At 39.9% G+C, this 22587-nt stretch overlaps 1 protein-coding gene across 9 annotated transcripts in view; it reads left to right on the top strand.

Annotated features, from left to right (window-relative positions):
* Positions 1-22587, top strand: part of CARMIL1 (capping protein regulator and myosin 1 linker 1) — a 354136-nt gene that overhangs the window by 192499 nt on the left and 139050 nt on the right. For all 9 annotated transcript variants that reach the window (XM_010338003.3, XM_010338002.3, XM_010338001.3 and 6 more), the window contains 4 exons: positions 2002-2077; positions 8067-8155; positions 9933-10027; positions 18509-18595. In XM_010338003.3, coding sequence (XP_010336305.2) covers positions 2002-2077; positions 8067-8155; positions 9933-10027; positions 18509-18595 — 347 coding nt within the window. The remainder of the gene's footprint in view (positions 1-2001; positions 2078-8066; positions 8156-9932; positions 10028-18508; positions 18596-22587) is intronic.

Below are 22587 nucleotides of genomic sequence, written 5' to 3'. Positions count from 1 at the left end.
TGACACAACAGAATACACAAGAAAGAGGTTCTGAAGTGTGGTCACTCCTTGACGTTAAATCCACAAAAAAATTGAGATGAGACTGCTTTGCCATAGTTCTGAAAGTTGAAATACGCAAGAGAACTCTCAGGGTGGGCTTTGGGGGCACTCTGTAATGAGAGTTATTCACCTACAGCCTGCCATTAGGCAGTAGGGGGACATGCAGGGAGCTGTCGCGAGCACAGAGCATGTGGTCAGTGGCGGGACGAAGAGAGCAAAGACTATAAAACAACTGTTGAAAGAGTTGTTGTTCTCTTTTTTAACCAAAAACTTAAAAAAAAAATTTAAACTTAGGGAAAGTTAGTAAAGAAGCTTGTCAGAAAACCGGGGATGTGAAAACACGTGACTGAATCTGCCTGTTTCTCTGGATTTTTTTTTTTTTTTCTGTTACCTGTGGGCACTCATCTTTTGAAAGCATGTCTGTTGAAACTGCACACGTGGTGCCTCAGAGCTGGGGTTCTGACTGTCGTTCTGTCCCGTTGGCCTAGTTTCACCTTACTCTCTGAGCATCTGCTCCTTCATCTGTAAGTTGTAAACAACAGTAACTCCTGGGGTTGTTTTGAGATTTAAATGAGCCGGTCTATGCAGAGTGCCAAGCGTAGGACCATCACCCACAGCTATGAGATAGTATTGCGTCTCAGACCTCTTTCCACCTTCAGTAAAAAACTCAGTATCTGCCACTTGTCCTGCACTGAGGATGAAACTGAGACAGCCTCACTAAAGCTAAAAAACTGAAGTAGACAAAGTCTTGATTTTCAAAGAACTCAACAGTTGGGGGTGGCAGGGGACTGATGCTTAAAGCCACAAACTGTAAGATAAAATAAATAAGTACTAAATAGAGAGGTGGGGTTTGACCAGGGGAGGACTGAAGGAGGTGAGGATGTGTGATAGTGGCATTTAAGGACACATAGATTTTCATAACTGAACAGAGCAGTAAAAGATTATTCTGAATGTGAAATTTTAGAATCGTGTTAGATGAGTAACGAATTGTCGGATTTTTGTCTTGAGCATGGGATGCGTTGTGGGAGCTTAGGCTGCAAAGCTGGAATGGAGGCAGATCTCTCACGCAAATAGCTTCGCTCCATGGTCAGAGAGCTGTTAGGAAGCCTAAGACAAAAATGCACCTGAGCTGTCTTATGGATGTAACCACTACTAGAGCTAATAAAAACATGACCAAATGGTTGCAGAATACTTGCTAAGCATTGGGAATCCATCCAGTGCCACTTACTGTCATGGTGGGCACTAACTTGCTTGCAATATGAACTCCTCTGACTAGAGAATACTATATGAGATAATTGATGTTTGAAGAATTTAGGAAGGAGGCCAGGCACTGTGGCTTACACCTATAATCCCAGCACTTTGCGGGGGCCGAGGTGCATGGATGCTCTGAACCCGAGAGTTTGAGACCAGCCTGGGCAACATGGTGAAACCCCATCTATACAAAAATTAGCCGGCTGTAGTGGCATAGACCTGTAGTCCCAGCTACTTGGGAGGTGAGGTGGGAGAATCACCTAAGCCTGGGAAGTCAAGGCTACAGTGAGCCATGATCACATCACTGCACTCCACCCTGGGTAACAGAATAAGACCGTGTCTCAAAATAAAATAAAATAAAATAAAATAAAGATTTTATGAAGGAGAGGTGTAAAAAAATAGGACTTGTTATTGGTATGGAGTTAGAGGTATGATTTCTCTCAGAGCAAGGGGGTTCTTCAAGCAAATTCTGATACTAGCCTCTTTTCCTTCGGAAATAGAGTCCCTAGAGGCAATTTGCTTCAACTTTGGGGAACTTTGAAGGTCTGTGTTTGAGAACTTAGTTGTTGTCTAGTGGACAAAATAGCACTAGATGTTGTGTTTGTGAATAATAGAAATTAACAAGTGAACTTGGATGTCATGGATTAAAAAGGAAGCGTCAGCACGGTTCCTGTAAGAACCCTTTCCCGCACTGTTTTTTTCTGCTTTCAGGGACCTAATACCCATCATTGCTGCTCTGGAATACAACCAGTGGTTCACAAAGCTATCCTCCAAGGATCTAAAACTGGTAAGTGACCAAACGTGCAGCTGACGCTGCTTGGCTTTGCTGAATTTCAAAACCCAGTAATTGTCAAAAAAACAAACAAACAAACAAAAAACCCAACACTATTTTTTTTTTTACTATACTGATAAGCTGTATATATTTTATTTCTTGAGGAGATATTTTTCTTTAAATGATTTGCATAACATGTAGTAACTCCTGTAATATGCTTCCAAGCATGTCCTCATGTATTCAGCTGCTTCAGGCAATTTAAGAAGATGAGCAAAAAGATAGATTTAGTGTAGCCTTTAGTACAAACTCATTCCGTTGAGAAAAACTGTTAAAGTTATGTTTGCGCAGCTGCACATAGCAGATTTTATATTCCTGTCTTACATTCTGTTTCCGCAAAGTTTCCCTTCTTAAGAATTTAGGAAAACATTAACAGGTAGAGTTCCTCTGGTTGAGTAATGATAGTTAAGTTGATTTTCTAGATGGGTTTTTGGGTAGATTTATGTGAAAGCAAAATGAAATTAAAGTGAAAGCTGTTAGTTTTCATAAGGTATGAAGAAGAAAGCTATTTGATCTATTTTATTAGTGGAAATAAGATGCTGTGTTGTGGTTTTTACCAGTTCATATCAGTCGTATGGACAGATCCTTATCCATAAATTTACTCTCTGGTGTTTGTTATGGGATAAGAAAGAATTCATATGTTTTCCTGGAGACTCTTATGTTTAAGCCTCCAACTTTTAGAAGTCATAGAGTGTGGGGTTTAAGATTTTCCTAGTGAATACATCTGACTTGGATTGAGACATGGGTGTGTAAGAGATGGAGGGTTGAAACTGGCCAGTGGGCAGGTGACTCGGTACTCTGAATTTGCCTGGCGTAGGGGTGGCTTAAAACATTATGTACACGAAAATGGACTGAACTCATTTGGGGTCCCTTAAGAGCCAGTTTGGTAGAGTAAAATGCATGAACTTGGAATCAGAAACCTCGGTTTCAGATTCTGATTTTTATTATAAGGCTGTGTTACCTTAGATAACTTACCTGACCTTCCAGGGCCTCAGCCTCCTACATGCCTGTTACTGTGAGCTAGTTGCAACCATTTCTTATTCACCTCTGGCCGGTGCTTATCAGAGTGTGTGGCTCCTAGTAGCTACTTAATAAAAATTGGTTTAATAAGTAGATGTCTAGGGGCCGGGTGCGGTGGCTCACGCCTGTAATCCCAGCACTTTGGGAGGCTGAGGCGGGTGGATCACGAGGTCAAGAGATCGAGACCATCCTGCTCAACATGGTGAAACCCTGTCTCTACTAAAATACGAAAAATTAGCTGGGCATGGTGGCGTGTGCCTGTAATTCCAGCTACTCAGGAGGCTGAGGCAGGAGAATTGCCTGAACCCAGGAGGCAGAGGTTGCAGTGAGCCGAGGTCGCGCCATTGCACTCCAGCCTGGGTAACAAGAGCGAAACTCTGTCTCAAAAAAAAAAAAGTAGATGTCTAATAAGTTATCAAAGAGGTTGAGAAATGAACAAATATGTGAGTATGAATTATGTGAACTATATTATTCAAACAAGAGTTGTGTCTGAGCAGTCATGATGGAGTGACGGTTGGCATGAGTGGGTGCCAGGTAAGCCCTCTGGGAGCAGACAGGTAGCTATCTAAGAATAGAAGTCCCTTGTTTGCTGCTTGCTGTAATGAGGCCATTTCCAGGACTGAGTCAGCGAAGAGTACAGGTGGGAAAGGGGAGCCATTGGAGGAACAAGAAGGAGATTAGTCCAGGGATTGTGGGATCAGAGAGAACCATGGTTTGCTACTACGTCTGTTTTTCTGGCTCATTCAAACAGTCAAGCTTTTGAGTTTCAAAATGGGGTCTCAAGAGGGTTTCAAGAAGATTGTGGATATCTCGCTTTTGGAGATTGTCCCAACCTGCAATTACAGGAAGGTGTCCAGGCAATTGCTGTTGCCGTTCTGTCTTTATTTCTCCCAGGTATCATCTGCTTTCAGCTGCCTTATATGTTTAGGACTTAAAATATGCACCTAAACATTTCAGCCCTGGCAAAACAAAGCATGTAAGTGCTTGTATGCTTTCTTGGTTGTCCTGGGATGGAAGGAAGTGGAATGACAGGATCTGAGGACTGCTCATACTGCTTTTCTGTTAACTAAGATTGCAACACAAAAATACAGTTTGCATATATTTTTCATATTTGGTATTTTAAAAGGAAAAGTGATCATTGTGGATATTACTCTACACGTCTTTAGAAAGAATACGAAATTCTTTGTTTTTCACCCAAAGTTAAAAAGAAATCATGTTTTCCCTTTTGATGGGTACTGAAGTGGGCAGTCTCAGAGCACTGTCTAACACTGGGTTTATTCAAAAGAAAGGACAGTGTGAAAAAGCACATCTTCAGATTTTGGTAAACATGAAGTGCATGGCAAAAAATAAGTGGCTGCTTCTCAAGTTATATTAGCTCTTTGGGTTAAGATTGTTCCTAGCCCAATGAAAGCCTCCTGTGCCAAGGTGCCACAAAAAAAATATGACTTGATGTCGATCTTTATGAAACCACTATTAGCACCTAATTAGCAGTCACTATTTCTAATTTGAATAAAAGATTTAAAAAAACAAAAACAAAAACAAAAGGGCCAGGCGCAGTGGCTCAAGCCTATAATCCCAGCACTTTGGGAGACAGAGGCGGGTGGATCATGAGGTCAAGAGATCGAGACCATCCTGCTCAACACAGTGAAACCCCGTCTCTACTAAAAATACAAAAAAGTAGCTGGGCATGGTGGCGGGTGCCTGTAATCCGAGCTACTCAGGAGGCTGAGGCAGGAGAATTGCCTGAACCCAGGAGGCGGAGGTTGCGGTGAGCCGAGATCGCGCCATTGCACTCCAGCCTGGGCAACAAGAGCGAAACTCTGTCTCAAAAACAAACAAACAAACAAAAAAAAAACCACAAAAGATGGTACTGAATATGCGATTAGGACCATGTTTTTGGCCCACATTCTTGATTCATTAAAAAAACAGTAGAACTGGGGTCTTGCTCAGCTGTTTCTGCTTCGCAACTCAGGCAAATTGGCAAGCCTCACCGGATAGTTTTTTAGTCTTTAGGGAATGACGTGTTCGTACCAGATAATGTAAATGGTTTCTTTCAGTTCTAAAGTTCCATGTTAAAAAACTTTTTTATTGTAGTTTGCACTAGTTTGTTTATTACTCTATAGTGATTCTAGTTTTTGTTGTTTGCATTCAATTTTCAACTAAATACAAGCTCTCGGAGAGCTGTTGCATCCAGTTGTTTAGAAATTTCCTAAATCCGTGCACGTAGTGCTGCACCTGCTGTAGATGTTTGGAAAATGTTGTTGGAGTTATCACATACCTGGTCGCGAGGTTTGAGTGTGTCTCCCTTTAAAAGTTTCATTTCCATATATTAATCCCTGTAGAAAATGATGCTTTCAGGGTAGTTGGTTCTCCATAAAAATTAGTAGAATTACTTTCATCATGAAAGATTTGTTATGCGTCTCCCTACTGGCATTTTAAAGAAAAGTTGGAGACACTTTCATACATTTTCGTTCATAAATTTATATTACAGCATTTTTACCCAAATGGGCTCTAAATCTTCAAAGCATTACGGTAAATTACTTTTCCGTCTGCACTGCAAGGTAGCTCAGAAATGGTAATGAACCCAAGAATTATTTTGGGTAATTAGAATAATCTCTGCAAAAACATTATCTAAGTTATTGCTTTTTATCATGACAACACAGAATAAGATGCATTCCCTTGTATGTACATTGTGAGATAAAGAATTATACTGATAAGGGGGTTACCATTTTGAATATCATCACTGTCAGCATAATGTAAATTGCAGGCATCGGGTCAATTGGAATTAATTTTTCTCTTTTCTCCTTAATCAGTGCAACACATTAGAAACCCAGGAATAGTGTGAAAGTGGCATTATAGGCTGAATGGAATCAAACAGTAAACAAAAATTATGAGAACCTTACATGCTATGGGACTTGGGGTGTTTCCGAGTTAGGTTTTCTTAAAAATACTTGGCTAGAGAGCCAATTATGGTTAATCCAGTTGGGTATTTGTGATCTAGTAAGTCAAAGAAATGTAAGGAAAGAAAGTGCTTTGATATTACATGCCATGGCACACAGAACATTCCTTCTTTCTCTCACTTTTTTTTTTCCCCCCAAATATCCTGAAGTATTTAGTATACCCTAGGTTGCAAGGAGAATTTTTAAATCACTTTGTATGTGTGTGTGTTTGTGTGTGTGTGCGCTTGTGAAACAGGGTCTCACTCTGTCGCCCAGGCTGGAATGCAGAATGCAGTGGTGTGATGATAACTCATTGCAGCCTTGACCTCTTAGGCTCAAGTGATCCTCCCACCTCAGCCTCCTGAGTAGCTGGGACTAGACATGAGCCACTACCCCACCCTGCTACATTTTGTATACTTCGTAGAGATGGAATTTCACTATTTTGCCCAGACTGGGCTTGAACTCCTAAGCTCAAGCAGTCTGCCTCCTTCAGTTTCCCAGAGTTCTGGGATTATAGATGTGAGCCACTGGACCTGGCCTAAAATCAGTTTTTAATATATAAGTAATACTAAGTTTAAGAACTACTTTAAATTAGTTTTTGAATGAAGCAGGTTACAAATAAATAGAAAAGCATTAATATTTTAAAGAAAAAAATGTGCACAATTCTACCACCAGGGAATGACTTTTTTTCATCATCCCCTCAAAATTCTGTTCTGTTTCATTCATTTTAATCGCAATCTTGTTTAACATAGAGGCATAATATTTGTATAATTACCTAATGTTTTTCTGAAAACATAATGTTTATTAACATGAGACAATTATTTATTAAACTCTTTGCTATCATTAGGTCATTTCCTACTTTATCCTGTTTATGTTCCAGCAGGAACATCCCAGTACCAGCTAGTGTTCATCAAGTACTTATTGAGCCTTCCCGTTGAAGTTCGTGACATCTTTAAATCTTTTTTTTTTTTTTTAAAGACGGGGTTTCACCATGTTGGTCAGGCTGGTCTTGAATGCCCGACCTCAGATGATACGCCCGCCTTGGCCTCCAAAGTGCTTGGATTACAGGCGTGAGCCACCACGCCCAGCCACCTCTTTAAATCTTAATTTTCTTATCTATGAAAGTGGAATAATAATCTTTAATGGTTTGTACAATGAAGTACACATAGAGGACTTAACTCAGTGCCTAGCACATGGTGAGAACTCAGCAAAGATGTTTTCATCATTAGCATCATCACTAACACCTGATCTTCAGTTCTGTGTTTTGAACGTCACTTTCTTTGGGAAGTCCTCTTAGTTTCATGAGCCTGGATTAGGTGCATGTCTGTGTATGTATAGCACTACCAAAATGGCCTTTTTATTATTTTTTTATAATTATGTATTTTTATCCTATTTCGTTCAGGCTACTATTACAAAATGCCATAGTTGGGTAGCTTATAAACAACAGGTTTATTTCCCATAGTCCTGGAGGCAGAGAAGTCCAAGATCAAGGCTCCAGCAGATGTGGTGTCTGGTGAGGGCACTCTTTCTTGTTCACAGGTGGTGTCTTTTAGCTGTGTCTTTACTTGGTGGAAGGGACAAGATAGCTCTGGGGTGTCTTTTACAAAAGCACTGATTTCTTCATGAGGGCTCTGCCATCATGGCCTAGTCAGTTCCCAAAGGTACTAATTGCTGATAGGATCACACTGGGGATTAGGTTTTTAACTCTGAATTTTGGCAGAATGGGGAGCACAAACTCTGACTATAGCATTCTTCTTGCCTGTTTCCACTGCTGGTTGGCACACTCCTGAAGGCAAGGACTTTCTCCTTGATATCATTATATTGCCAGGGTCTTCATCACGGTGGTGCATAGTAGTTGATGCTCTTTCAAGGTTGATTGAATGAGTGAATGTTTCACTTAATTAAAACTTTGCATTGCATGGATTTATAACAATAAAGTTTTTCTTCTTTAGAGTTATGGAATAGTCAAAGAATGTTTTCTGTTACAGTCCACTGATGTCTGTGAACAGATCTTGAGGGTGGTGAGTAGGTCCAATCGACTGGAAGAACTGGTGTTGGAAAATGCTGGACTTAGAACGTGAGTATTTTCCTGAATCTATAAATATGTTGCTTTAAAATCCTGTGCCATTTACTCTTTTAAGTAATTCAGTTTTGTTTTTAAGTTGGGCAGATCACATATAGAGCAATGTTTTTCCTTCTGGGTAAAAAAAAATCCCTATGATTTTCATCATCGTGAAGGCTGAGAATTTGGTAACATCTCTTAATACTGTATTGATAGTCAATCACTTGATTTTTTTTGAGACCGAGTCTCACTCCGTTGCCAGGCTGGAGCGCAATGACACAATCTCAGCTCACTGCAACCTCTGCCTTCCATGTTCAAGCCATTCTCATGCCTCTGCCTTCCAAGTAGCTGGGATTACAGGCGCTCGCCACCATGCCTGGCTAATTTTTGTGTTTTTAGTAGAGATGGGGTTTCACTATGTTGGCCAGGGTGGTCTCTATTTCCTGACCTTGTGATCCGCCTACCTCAGCCTCCCAAAGTGCTGGGATTACAGGCCTGAGCCACTATGCCCGGCCATGTGCAGATTTTTTTTTGGTCTGTTTTTTTGTTTTTTAAAGACGGAGTCTCTGTCGCCTAGACTGGAGTGAAGTGGTGTGATCTAGGCTCACTGCAACCTCCAGCTCCAGGGTTCAGGTGATTCTCCTACCTCAGCCTCTCAAGTAGCTGGGATTACAGGCATGCACCACCACACCCAGCTAATTTTTGTATTTTTAATAGAGACAGGATTTCACTATGTTGGCCAGGCTGATCTCGAACTCCTGATTTCAAGTGATCCGCCCACCTCGGCCTCCCAAAGTGCTGGGATTCAGATATAAGCCACTGCATCTGGCTCACTTGATATTTTTGAGAGCACATAGTGTAGTTGTGAAGAGCATGGATCCTTGAGCCAAATGCCTTGTGGCCTTGCACAAGTTGTTTAAGCTTTCTGTGCCTTAGTCTCTTCAGTTTTAAAATGGAGATAATAATAGTGCCTCCTCTATAGAATTAAAATTGTGAGGGTAAATGAATTAATATATCTAAAGTGCTTGGCAAAGTGCCTTTTACTCTGTCGATGGTATATATGCAGGTTTTATTATTATTACCAGTGGACATAGTGATAACATAGTTCATATGACTTTACTGCTTTGCTTTAATCAGTTTTAGTCATTTTTCTCCCTTTTCAGGTTAACACTTGCATAGTCTTTATCTAATGGTTTAGCAGTCACTACCTAAGCCTACTGTTAAGAGCATATTAGAGTCTAGTAGAATAAAGGTTTTGCTGCTGCTAAGTAAGGAGGGTTGACAGTTTCCTAATAATAGCACTTAGTACATCATTTCAAGTTAAACATAACTAAAACAGTGGTTTTAATTTTTACCAAAATGTAGTGCTAGCAGTTGTAACCTTTAAACTCAATAATTAGTGTAATCAGTTTTGCATTCACAATTGCATGAAATGAGGAATAAGATATAGTGAATACTATAATTTTCATGAAAAGCAGGTTCAGTCCAGGATTTTTTTTTTAAATTATGGAGAAAGTACCATGAGAGCATACAACAGAGTGTCTTTAAAGGGGCAATTGTATATTTTCTTTTTGCTTTGGGCTAATCAAAATGAGCAAAATTCTGGCTGTGGCTTTACAAACTCTCTAATGAGGTGTTAATGGGTATTAACAAATATATGATATATAGACTAATATTGTAAGGGAGGTTTCTCTATTTAGATTTCACTCCGTTCTAAGCTTTAAGTGTTCCATTTGAATGGTTTTACATTTTGTGTTATTTAATCTTACTATTTTTTTTTTTTTACGTGCAGAGATTTTGCACAAAAACTGGCCAGTGCTCTAGCGCATAACCCCAACTCAGGACTCCACACGATTAACCTTGCTGGCAACCCCGTGGAGGACAGAGGTACTGCAGAGTTCTCATTATCATTGATGCCGGAATCGTAAGAGGATCAGAGGGTTTTAACTTAGCCATGCCCCAAGAGTAGTCTCAAGCTAAGTGGTAATGATAAGCGCTGTGGATGTCTCTTATGGCTTCCAGTTCTTTCCACCCTTTCTTCTAAATACTTAGGTTAAAATTGTATGATCTGCTTAACCTTTTTTGAAGCGAAGCGAAAGGACAGGAAAATATTATTTTGTATATATTTTATTAGTTATATATTCCTGCATAACAAATTGCCACACACTCGGCAGCTTACAGTGATACAAATTTATTCTCTCATAGCGTCCTTGGCTCAGGAGTCTGCGTCCAGGTTAGCTGGGCTCGGTGCCCTGGGTCTCTCTCTCAAGACAAAAGCAAGCTGTCAGCAGGGGCTGTGCTCTCATCTGTGACCTGGAGTTCCCTTAAGTTTAGTTTACTGGTTGTTGGTGGAATTGGTTTCCCTGGAGCTACAGGCGCAAGGCTCCCAATTTCTTGCTAGCTGCCAGTGGGTACCATTCCCAGCTCCTGGAGGCGGTGCTTCTAGAAGGATCCTTGCCATGTGACCCCCTTATCTCACAACATAGCAGTTTACTTTGTATCTGAGGCCAGCTGGAGCACATCTCTCTGATGCTTTAGTGTCTTTTAAACAGTTCACCTGACTAGATCAGGCCCACCCATGACAATTTCACTGTTTTTCATGAACTCAGAGTCAAGTGATGAGAAACCTAATCATGGCAGGGCTATCTCATTACTGTTGACGCTTGACCAACACAGGAGTGAGGGGCACTGACCCCAAGCAATCAAAAACCCATATGTAACTTTTGACTCCCTCAGAACTTAACTACTAATAGCATTGTTACCTTGCCAGTAACCGGTTGACTAACAGGTATTTTCTATGTTATATGTATCGTATGTTGTATTCTTAAAGCAAGCCAAAGAAAATAAAGTTTTATTAAGAAAACCGTAAGAAAGAGAAAATATATTTCCTATTCATTAAGTGGAAGTAGATCATCATAAAGGTCTTTGTCTTGGTCATCTTCGTATTGACAAGGAGGAAGAAAAGGAGGCCTTAGTCTTGCTCTGTCAGCAGCAGCAGCTGGAGAAACATCTACACAGAAGTGGACCAGTGCCGTTGCAACCTGTGTTCTTCAAGAGTCAACAGTGTATTTACTGCTTCCCACCCCCATGTTCAAGGAAATGATACAGGGCGGGTATACCAGGGGGTGAGAATCTTGGGGACTATGTTAGAATTCTCTGTACCACTTTTATCTTTTAATATTTAACAAGATTTGAGTGTTAGAATAGGGAGAGGATGAAGGACTAGAGTTCATGAAGAGTCAGAAGGTTTTATTAAAAGTGTTTGGGTAGAGAGAGGAGTCAGTAGGTTTTGAAAGGGAAACTCAAAAATTTGAATTCTTAGTAGAACGTTGATGGACAAGGTTTAGGAACGAATTGGTTTATCTCTAGTGGGACTATTTTGTTTTCGTTTTCTGTTGCAAACGTTTTCCAGGTTTATTGAATAAGGCCTTTTGCCTTTCAGTGCTGTACTTGATGAGCATTAATTATTAAACTGAGCTGAAGATACTGATACAGATGTTCAGGTTTTCTTTTTGTCGTTAATGTGGTCATTATTCTGGGTTGACAAAGATAGCTAAGTTGTATTCAAGCAAAAATCTCCAGGGTAACTTGTTGTCATGTAAAGAAGTGAATCTATAGGAAGGTTGAGACTCAATTAGAAAACTAGATCACACAAAAAACACCCTTATATAATAAGCCAGAGCCAAAATTAATGGATGAATTTACTGGAATAGTAGTTTCGTTAAGGTATACTCAATTCTTAGGAAAAACAAATGTTTCTCTAGTAGTCAGATACTACAGAGAGGTGAATGTGACAAAGTAGAAATCATGGAGATCACAGTTTTATAGACAGGCTAATTTGGTTTTGTTTTTTAAGATGGGAGAGAATCAATCATATTTATTGACTGACAGAAAGAAACTCTGTAGAGGGAGGTAGTTGTTTGAGGAAGGTTCTTAAGCAAATGAAATCCAAAGTTCAGATGGACCAGGAAGGGGACACTTCTCTGTGTTTAGGGAAATGCAAAATAAAACCACAGTGAGGTACCATTTCATAAGCAGGAGTGTGGCGATCATCAAAATAAGTCTTGGAAAGGGTGTGAGGAAATGGCCACTCCCACGTTGCTGGTGAGAGTGTTAATTGGTGCAGCCACATGCAAAACCAGTTAGACAGTTTCTTAAAAAGTGAAACTCAAATCTGCCATATAACCCAGCAATTCCACTCCTGGGTATATCACCCAAGAGAAAGGAGACTTATACCCACACAGAGACTTCTATCCACAAAGGAGACTTACATCCAACTCATTCGTAGCAGTACTTGTTCTAACAGGCAAAAAGTAGAAACAGCCCAAATATTGGTCAGTGGAGAGTGGTTCCGTTAATAACTGTGGTATAGATAATATGTACCCTGGAATACTACTCAAAATAAAAGAGAATGGAGTTCTGACTCATGTGTCAGCACGGACAAATCTCAGAAACACTGTCACGCGAAAGACGCCCGACCTAGAAGACCACATGTTGTTTGCGGGTGGGAGGGGGAAGGAGGAGTGGGAGGCCCTTTGTTTTCTGTCCCGTTGTTTACTTCGTGTTCTCTGAGGTGCAGCCGCGCCGGACACCTGGTCACCGCAGGTGGAGTTTCTTCTCTCTCGCCCTCACTTTGGAGCTCCTGTGTAAGCGTCCATACAGCACTAACTTCGTCCCGCTCCCACGGTAACCGGGGTGGACGTTCCTTCCGCCACGCTTCGGCGGCTGGCTTCCTCCTCCTCACTCCCTGGCTTTCTGTCTCCCCTTCCCTCTTTCCTGAGACGCACAGCATCTAATGTTAGACTTTGTCGACAATCCAAAACTATTTTCTTTAAATTGAATCTGCTTTTATTTAATCCTAATTATCTTGTATAGTTTTTTTTTTTTTTATTTGCATTTGAACGTTATGGTAAAGTTTATAGAGATTCCTTTTGTGTACGGTCAGACCGTGTGTTCAGAGATGGTGTTTGCCTGCTTTTTCCCTCTGCTTTCCTGCTTCTGAGACCTGACTTCGTGACTTTTCATCTAGCTGCAGCCCATTTCCCAGCACTGTCATCATGAGTCATTCCAAGGATAGCCTTGAATGTTCCTGCCAACTCTCCAGTGTGGTTTCTGCTCCCATACCCTCAAATTTTGACATCCTGAAAATATGTTCACAGGCCAACACTTCTCATTTCTGCCCCTTCTAGATTCATTCATTGCTGTGTTTGCCAGTGTTTACAGACAACTGCCAATATCTGTACCTCCCACCTTTCTTTACTCTTTGGGATAAGCCTCCTGAACACAAATTCTTTATTGTTTTTTTTTTTTTTTTCATTCAGGCTAAATACCTAAAGATGATTGGTAGCTTTTCTGCTCATGGATGGAAATTCTACAAGAAATCTAACTGAGTGTAAAATATTTACTGAAATTTCAGTCTCGAGAAAACTTTTATTAACTTTTGTTCCCAAGCTTTTCAGTGATGGTGTTTTGTGTTTGAAACTAATAAAAAGGGTAAAGGAGGAGTCTGTAATTAAGTTATACAGTATATAAAAAGACCAAGCTAGGGACTGTTAGAAAGCGCCAAGAAATACAAGGGGCCGGGTGCAGTGGCTCACACCTGTAATCCCAGCTCTTTGGGAGGCTGAGAAGGGCGAATTACCTGAGGTCAGGAGATTGAGACCATCCTGGCCAATACGGTGAAACCCCATCTCTACTAAAAATACAAAAATTAGCTGGGCGTGGTGGTGCGTGCCTGTAATCCCAGCTACTCTGAAGACTGAGGCAGGAGAATTGCTCGAACTAGGGAGTCGGAGTTCCCTAGTGAGCCAAGATCCTGCCACTGCACTCCAGCCTGGGTGACAGAGCGAGACTCCACCTCAAAAAAAAAAAAAAAAAAAGAGGGAAGGGAGATAAGATCTTAACAGTTAAGTGGCCAAGAATTCTGAGGAATTTAAACAGCAAATGGAATGTGGTTTTGTACCTAAACCTTAGGCTCAGGCACATATTTGGACACTTTAAAAGAGTTTATGATTTGAATGTTGAGGCAACAAATCTCTCATTTTCACATCTGTGTAGCAGACAGGCCTGCAGTCTTCTGACTGTTGGGGGACTTGTGGTAAAGGAGGCTGGAGTATGACTTAGTGAGCAGAGGTGTAATGTGAGTAATGCTTCAAATGCTGATGCCCTCCTGCTCTCCTTCTGCAGGAGCCACACAAGATGAACAGACCACACACGTACACAAGCTGTGCCTATCCTCGTTGCAAAACCATGTCTGTTCACCAGCTTGCTCTTGGTCTTCATCTGACACAGTGTCTTTCAGGCTGTGAGTCACGACCGGTTAGCTGACCATGAAGCCAGTTTAGTATTCATGACAAGCATTGTTTTTTTAAAGCAGTGGAATGGAAAACGTCAGAGTGCATTGTTTAGGGGAAAGTTTGGTTTTAGTTTTCTAATACTAATAAAAGTGTGTACATTTATGCTTTACTTCTCTAAGCATTACACATTCTATGTTCTGTTCTTCCTAGTCATCCGTCCCAATTAGCTTAGATTTTTATTACTTCAGTCTTTTCAGAAATGTCTGTCCTCACTTCGTCTCCTCGAATTTTTTGTTTTTTTTTTTGAGAGAACGTCTCTCTGTGTTGCCCAGGCTGGAGTATGGTGGTGCAATAATGGCTCACTGCAACCTCGATTTCCTGGCTCAAGCCATCCTCCCCCGTCAGCCTCCCAAGTAGCTGGATCACAGGTGTGCACTACCACACCTGGCTAAGTTTTAAATTTCGTTTGTAGTGATCTGGTCGTACTATGTTCCCCAGGCTCCTCCCCTCACTTTATTTCAGATTTGGTTATTTCATTGACAGACCATTTAGAATCCCAGCTCTAGTGTTTTTTGTTGACCTGAAGTATGCTGATATTTTTTCCCAGCTCTTTGGTGGTGGCTCTGATTTGATCTTCTAAGTAAGACAAGAGAGATACAGATTCTAGGATTGCTGCTTACTTTTCTTGGTGTTTTATATCTTTCATGTCTCTCAGTGTATGTTAGTGAGTTCTGGAGTCAAAACACGTGGATTTAATTAAGTCCGGGCTTCACAGCTTTCTAACTAAGTGACCTTGGGCAAATTACCACCTCCTCTATACTTTAGCTTCTTTATCTTAAAAATAGATAATAATAGTACCTACCAAATAAGAATATTCTAAGGATTAAGTGAGATAATTGATATTTTTGTGGTTAAACAGGTAAAGTAATATTTTTAAATGGCATAGATTTAGATTTTAGGGCATTCAAAAGTCAGATGTGTTGACTCGATTTTTTCCAGTATCCCTATATTCTTTTTATTTATTTATTTATTTATTTTTTGAAACGGCGTTTCACTCTTGTTGCCCAGGCTGGAGTGCAATGGGGCGATCTCGGTTCACCACAACCTCCGCCTCCTGGGTTCAAACGATTCTCCTGTCTCAGCCTCCTGAGTACCTGCAATTACAGGCATCCACAACCATGCCTGGCTAATTTTGTATTTTTTACTAGAGACGGGCTTTCTCCATGTTGGCCAGGCTGGTCTCAAACTCCCAACCTCAGGTGATCCATCCACCTCAGCCTCCCACAGTGCTGGGATTACAGACATGAGTCATGGCGCCCAGCCTCCCTATATTGTTATATTCTTGATTCCAAGTCTTTTTCTCTTGGACTTATTTTCGAAACGGAAGTACTTCTTTTGCTTCTCTTGTGGGCAGATATTTTAGTAATAAATTTGTTTCCTTGAATAGATTAGCAAACTATTGAGATTATTTACTTCTCCTTAAATTAGTTTTGGTCTGTCATTTGTTTTATAAGGGATTTGTTTCTTTCTATTAAAATGATAGATTTTTGACTTACCGACTTGTTTATACCCTCCGATTATAATACAGTGCCTGTAGGATCTTTACAAAGATAAAGATCCTGTTTTCATTAGATTTTGACATTTTGCTCGCTCGCTCTCTCTCTCTCTCTCTCTCTCTCTCTCTCATTTATTTTACTAGTCTTGCTGGAGTTTACTGATTTTGTTAGTATTTTTAAAGAACCAACTTTGTTAAAATTTACTTATTTTTACAGCTGCTATTTATTTAATTGGATTCTTCTCTTTATTTTTTTCCTTCCTTAAGTTTACAGAGGTGAGTGAGGATTAATTTGCTATTTTTGGAGATGGATAATTAGGTAATTATTTTCCAGTATTTCATCTTTTTAAAAATTATTTTCCAATTCTGTTGATCTCTCTAGGCGTGGCTCTAGTTAGATCCCCACATTTTTAATACTATCGTTTTTAGATTTAACTCAAAATATTTTTAGAATTCCCATTGTGGGTTTTTTTTTGTTGTTGTTGTTGTTTTTTCTGAACTCTTGTTATTAGGAAATATATTGCTTAAGTTATTTGGGGATTTTCTGATTCTCTTATTGCTGTAATTTCTGTTTGACCTGTTGTAGTGGTAGCAGAGAACATACTGATATTCTGTGTATGAATTCATAGTACTAAGGAACATTTCATTATTTGTTGAGACTTGCTTTATGGCTCAGTATATGATCCCTTTTGGAAAATATTCAATGTACACGTTGAAGAAATGTTTTCTGTAGTTACTGGCTAGAGCATTTTAAATATGTCAATCATGGATGTTTTCATTATGCTCTTGATATTCTCTGTATCTTTACTAACTTTTTCTGTTCATTTATTAGCTACTACCAGAAGTGTGTTAGAAAACTTGCGTCATTATATTTGTGTGTGTATTTGTGTAATACATGTATTTTCCTTTTGTTACTGTCAGATTTACTTTTCATCAGAACATAGATTAGAGTAATTGTATCTTGTTAATGAAATCTTCCCTTTATCTTTAGTCATGTTCTAAAATTTAAATGTTCTTATTGCAGCTGCATCAGATGTCTTTTGCTTAGTGTTTGTAGCATATCTTTTTTCATGTTTTTATGTTCACTTCTGAATACCTAGATCTATAGGTGAATCTCTTGAAAACGTTTGACATTTTTATTCAAATAAATCATCTTTGACTTCTATTTGAGTCTATATTGATATGTTTTAATTAAATATTCATATTTAATAAATCTATATTTACTGTAATCATTGAAATATTTGGGTGGAAATCTGTATTTCTGTTTGTTTGCATTTTTTTCTTTGTCCCTTTTTCCCTCTCTTTTTTGCCTTTTGGATTGATTAAGTTTTAGGAGTTTTTCGGTCTTCCTCTCCTCCCAACAACTTGTTAGTAACTTTTTTTTTTAACAAGAATATATCAACTAAATATCAAGCCTGCCCTTCTCTTGTAATTTACAAAATGGATAAGCATATTCAAGTCTCTGGAAAGACTCAGATAAAAACCTGTTGAACATGATTGAATCCAGTGGTTTTCAAACTTTGACTGTGGCAACACACTGGGGAAATTGAGGCTCCCAGAACCCCCAGTGTTCTTGGGGAGACACCCATGTAGAGGCTTAGTCAAGCCACATGACTTCCATGTTGTTTCTTCCAAGTTGTGATTAGATTTGTTGATAATTTGGGTTATATAATAGGGCAGCAACCAGCTCAGTAATTTCTTATTGCTCCCTGAAGCTTGAGAATTAGTCAAAGGGAACAGAAATTAATATTGTTTAAGGAGCCGTCTCAAGAACACACCCCTGGGGAAATGTTGGCTAGTCTACAGGAGGTCAGTTGAAGGACCCGTATGGAGGGCATACATTTGTGTATTACTTATTTCCTCCCAGAAAACAGTCTGTGCTCATTGCGTCCTTGGATGAGTGAGCTGGTGTTCCGAATCTCCCACTCTGGCCATTAAATTTAGAAGATATCTGATTTGAAATACTGTAACATCCCGGTGACTTACACAAAGTTAAAAAATCTACGTTTAAGAAGTTAAAACATGCTCTGAAGCTCTGTATGAGGTTGTTAGCTGTAAGCCAATTAAGTATAGGAATCCATCTACTGTTATCAGAATAGTTAATATACTCCATTCTTCTTGACAATAATTAAATAGCATACATCTGCTCATCTAGAAGAGAGATCAACTCATTAAGACAGAGGTTAAAAAGAAAAGGGGTTAACAATTACCCTTTCTAAGAGGATTTGCATTTTAAATAGAACTATGAGAAAAAAGAATGACACTTGACTCCAAGAAAAATATCTCGAAAAGTTTCAGATGTTACACTCTTAATAAAACAATCTTCCCCTTCTCTTACCCTGTAGGTAGGACAGAAAGAAAAGGGGGTTTGGTGGTAAATGGTTAGAAAACAGAGTCTGATATTAGAAAGAAGAATATGATATCTTCGCTCAGAATCAAAATTAAATTTTCGTGCATTGTAAAAAATGCAATTCTGAGAACCTGAAAATTCTAATAATCGTTTTTTTTCTTTCTCAGGTGTGTCTTCTTTAAGTATTCAATTTGCCAAACTCCCAAGGGGATTAAAGCATTTAAATTTATCTAAAACCTCATTATCACCTAAAGGTACAGTATTTATTTACCGAACAGTGTTTCTGAAATATTTCTGTTGCACCTTCTACCTTAGTTAGAACTCTTTGTTCTGTACTTACATTTAAAAATATATGTATTACATTACTCTAGCATTATTCTGGCAGATGAAGACATTATGTCATTCAGTTTCTCATGCTCTGAAGTGAAGTGCTTTCAGGGGACAGAATAATTTTGATATGTACATCTGGTCTTTAACTTTTAAAACCTTGAGTCAGGGAGCACTCCCCTGGCTGCCTCTACCCTCCTGCCTCACATTTCTAGGTGCCCCTGGTTGTGTTTCTCTTGGTTCAACAAGCTGGCCTTTCTAACTGTCAGACAGACTATCTGCTCTACAGAAAACTGTTGGCCTAACTGCAGGGCACCACTCCTTGTATTTCTATCTTTGTACATTTCCTTATCTTCTCCCCAGATCAATTCCTAACTTCACCCACCTTCATTTTTTCCACTTACTCATCAAATCCTGTCACGTCTATTATTATTTTGCCACAGCAGCACCTCAATAATAATATTAGAAATGATCCTGCATTCATTGTACCTTTGTATATCGTCACATTTTGCCCTGGATGCCTGAAAAAAAATTTATCCCCAAATATTCTCAGAGAGCTTCAGTTTGTTTTGGTAAAACTGTGTATCTGTGATAAACTCTGCTGAGATGTGTTCCCTGTTCCCAAGGCCACAACAGAATCAATGACTCTTCCCTTTGTATTACTTCAAGATCACATATGTAACATTATTGTATAAATATTGTGTGTTTCTTGCTACACTGGGGCTCTTGTGGCCTGTGCTTCTCTCATCTTTCTATCTGCAGCACCTGGCACCTGCCTGCACTACCATTTAACAAAAGTTTCTTGAACCTCTTGCCATTTCTTAAGAAAGTCTCACTGTCTTTTGGAAGCAGCCTGTGTAGTGGTTGAAAGTGTGAGTTCTGTAGCCAGATCGCCTAAGGTCGAATGCTGACTATTCTACTTATTTATGAACGTGTTTTTGTTCCCAGGTGCCTCGTTTGTAGGACAGAAATAGCAGTATCTTATTTCTGCACAGGTAGTTAGGATTAAATGATTTAATATACATGCAGTATGGTTTCTGTCACAAAGTGCTTAATAAATGCTAGCAGCCACTGTTACGTCACCCCCACCAGTACCAGCACCACTGCCGTCACCATCATCATCATCATCATTATCTGAGCTGTCTTACGTCTTTATATGCCTCAGTTTCTACCTGAAGCAACCTTAGTGTCCGTACCTAGAATGTCTCATGAATTACTGTGTATCCTATGAGATTCAACTTCTCTCTGTCTCTCTCTCTCTCTCTCTTTCTCTCTCTCTCTCTCTTTTGGAGACAGGGTTTTACTTTGTCACTCAGACTGGAGTACAGTGGTACAGTCTTGGCTCCCTGCAGCCTCTACCTCTTGGGCTCAAGAGATCCTCCTGCTTCAGCCCCCAAGTAGCTGGGACCACAAGCATGCGCCACCACACACCCAGCTGATTTTTGTGTTTTTTTTGTAGAGACGGGGTTTCTGTATGTTCCCGGGCTGATCTTGAGCTCCTGAGCTCAAGCGATCCGCCTGCCTCAGCCTCCCAAAGTGGTAGGATTACAGGCATGAGCCCCTGCGCCCAGCCGTTTCTGCCTTACTTTCTCTTTGAAGCTTTCTCGAACAACCCCCCTCACTATATCCTGAATAACTAGGTGCTCCTTTCTCTGTGCTCCATAGCTCTTTGTAAATTCCTCTTTCTTAGTGTGTGTCCATTGCATTTGATTGTCCCTAGCCTGTACATCTCTGGACAGTAAGGCCTTTGCCTCATTCATTGCTGTGTCCTGGCACTTCTTAGTGTTTCACTGAATGTGCCTTGGATAAATGGGTGAAGCAAAGTCATCCCTTGACGTTTGTATATCCATGCCATCATGCATTATTCTGAATGTGCAATTAAATTAAGAATGGTTTGAAATTGGAATTAGTTCCATAAGTCCCATGATTTTATGTACATACATTTATACACACATATTTAAGATTAAGGCATGAAAATAAATTACGAAAGGGATTTCCCCAGGAGTCAATGTTTTCAGATCTAGTGCCTGAAGCCGTCTACAGATCTTACAGCTAAGTTGAACTTCTTTACGTTATCACTGTTCCACTTCAGCAGATATATTTTATAGAAAGCCTTTTGTGATAATTACCACTGTAGTACACATTTATGGGCAAGATTTAGAAGATGCTAAAAAGTGTAACTAAGAAGGCAAACCCCCTCTGAATCCCCTTGTTCCTTAGTCATTTCTATTTCTTTTAGAGATCACTAAGTTTCTATCTTTTGTTAGTGTTCAATTTGTAGTGTTAATCTTTTTTTAAAAAATATATATGACTTCTATACATATTTAAAGCATTCTTTATTTATTGTGTGCTCCACAGGTCTAATTTAAGTCTTTGGTAAGACAGAGGTGGTTTTTAAAAGCCTGATGATATGAATTGCATCTGTAATTCTAGCCACTCAGCAGGCTGAGGTGAGAGGATGCTTGAGCCCAGAAGTTTTAGGTTGCAGTGAGCTGTGACAGTGCCACTGCACTCCATCCTGGGTGGCAGAGCGAGAATCTCTTCGGAGAACAAAACAAAAAAACCTGATTATATGAATAATCCTTGATCATATTTATTTTAATTCATTCATTCATTACGATATAACAAACAAAAGGATGGAGTGATCATTTATCCTTCTGGGGGCAAGCTTGGTTCTGAGGACCCTCAGTACCACCTTTTCTTGACGCCCCTGTCCTTTGAGTATGGTAAGAGTGGGGAGGTCCCACGGGCACAGCTGGACTTCTCCATCCACCGCCTTACGGCAAGGACAGCCCCACCTTGCCTGTACCCCACCGCCTTACGGCAAGGACAGCCCCACCTTGCCTGTAACCCACCGCCTTACGGCAAGGACAGCCCCACCTTGCCTGTACCCCACCGCCTTACGGCAAGGACAGCCCCACATTGCCTGTACCCTTTACAGATAAGGATCCCCTCATTTATCTCTTACCTGCAATAAGATATGTTTATATTAAAATATGTGTTTTGAGAATTAGCATTGTTTTATAACAGGACTTGAAACTTTTTTTATTTTTTATTTTGACGGGCGCTTGCTCTGTTGCTCCGGCTGGAGTGCAGTTGCGGAATCTTGGCTCACTGCAATCTCTGCCTCACAGATTCAAGCAATTCTCTTGCTTTAGCCTCCTGAGTAGCTGGGATTACAGGATCGCGATACCACACGCAGCTAATTTTTCTGTTTTTAGTAGAGAAGAGGTTTGTATTTTTAGTAGAGAGAAATTCCTGACCTCAGGTGATCCACTTGCCTCAGCCTCCCAAAGTGCCTGGGATGAGCCCCTACTCCCAGCCTGAAGAATTTCAAATTGCCCTAAGACAAACATATCTTGAAATGTTTATTTATTATTATTTTTAAATCGACTTCTTGATATTACTTTACATAGGATCTGAAAGGGTCACAGATTTAAAATGACTTGAGTTACATTGCAGTGGTAAGTTTCTGCTGAATTTGACTAGCATTTATATTCATGGATGGATAATTCAAGACAGATTAAAAAAAAAATCTCCCCATGACATCGCCACTGCCTCCAAACACCCTTTCTTTATCTCGGCTGTTGGCTAACGGATAGTTTTCTGGATTTCTAGCAAATGTCCTGCTGGTTGCCAGGTTATGCCAAGGCAAGGCCATCTGGTACCACCTTTTTCCAGCTGTAAACACTACAATAATAAGAGAGAATGGTCCAAATCACTAGACGGGATCAAGAAAGGCATGTAAATGTGTTTAGTCAGGGCTGTATGAGCCTTATTTATTTATTTATTTTAGATCTATACTTGCATAATTCTCCACTCTTCGTGGGCTTATTAATGCAGGCCTCATGTGAACATGGGCTCAGGGGGCAGGAGAGGAAATCCTTCACGCTGTTTCAGTAGCAAGAAGCTGAGCTGA

The sequence above is a fragment of the Saimiri boliviensis genome, chromosome 4 (genome assembly GCF_048565385.1).
Source record: "Saimiri boliviensis isolate mSaiBol1 chromosome 4, mSaiBol1.pri, whole genome shotgun sequence".
Classification (NCBI taxonomy): Eukaryota; Metazoa; Chordata; class Mammalia; order Primates; family Cebidae; genus Saimiri; species Saimiri boliviensis.
This window is presented reverse-complemented; position numbering and strand designations above follow the sequence as displayed.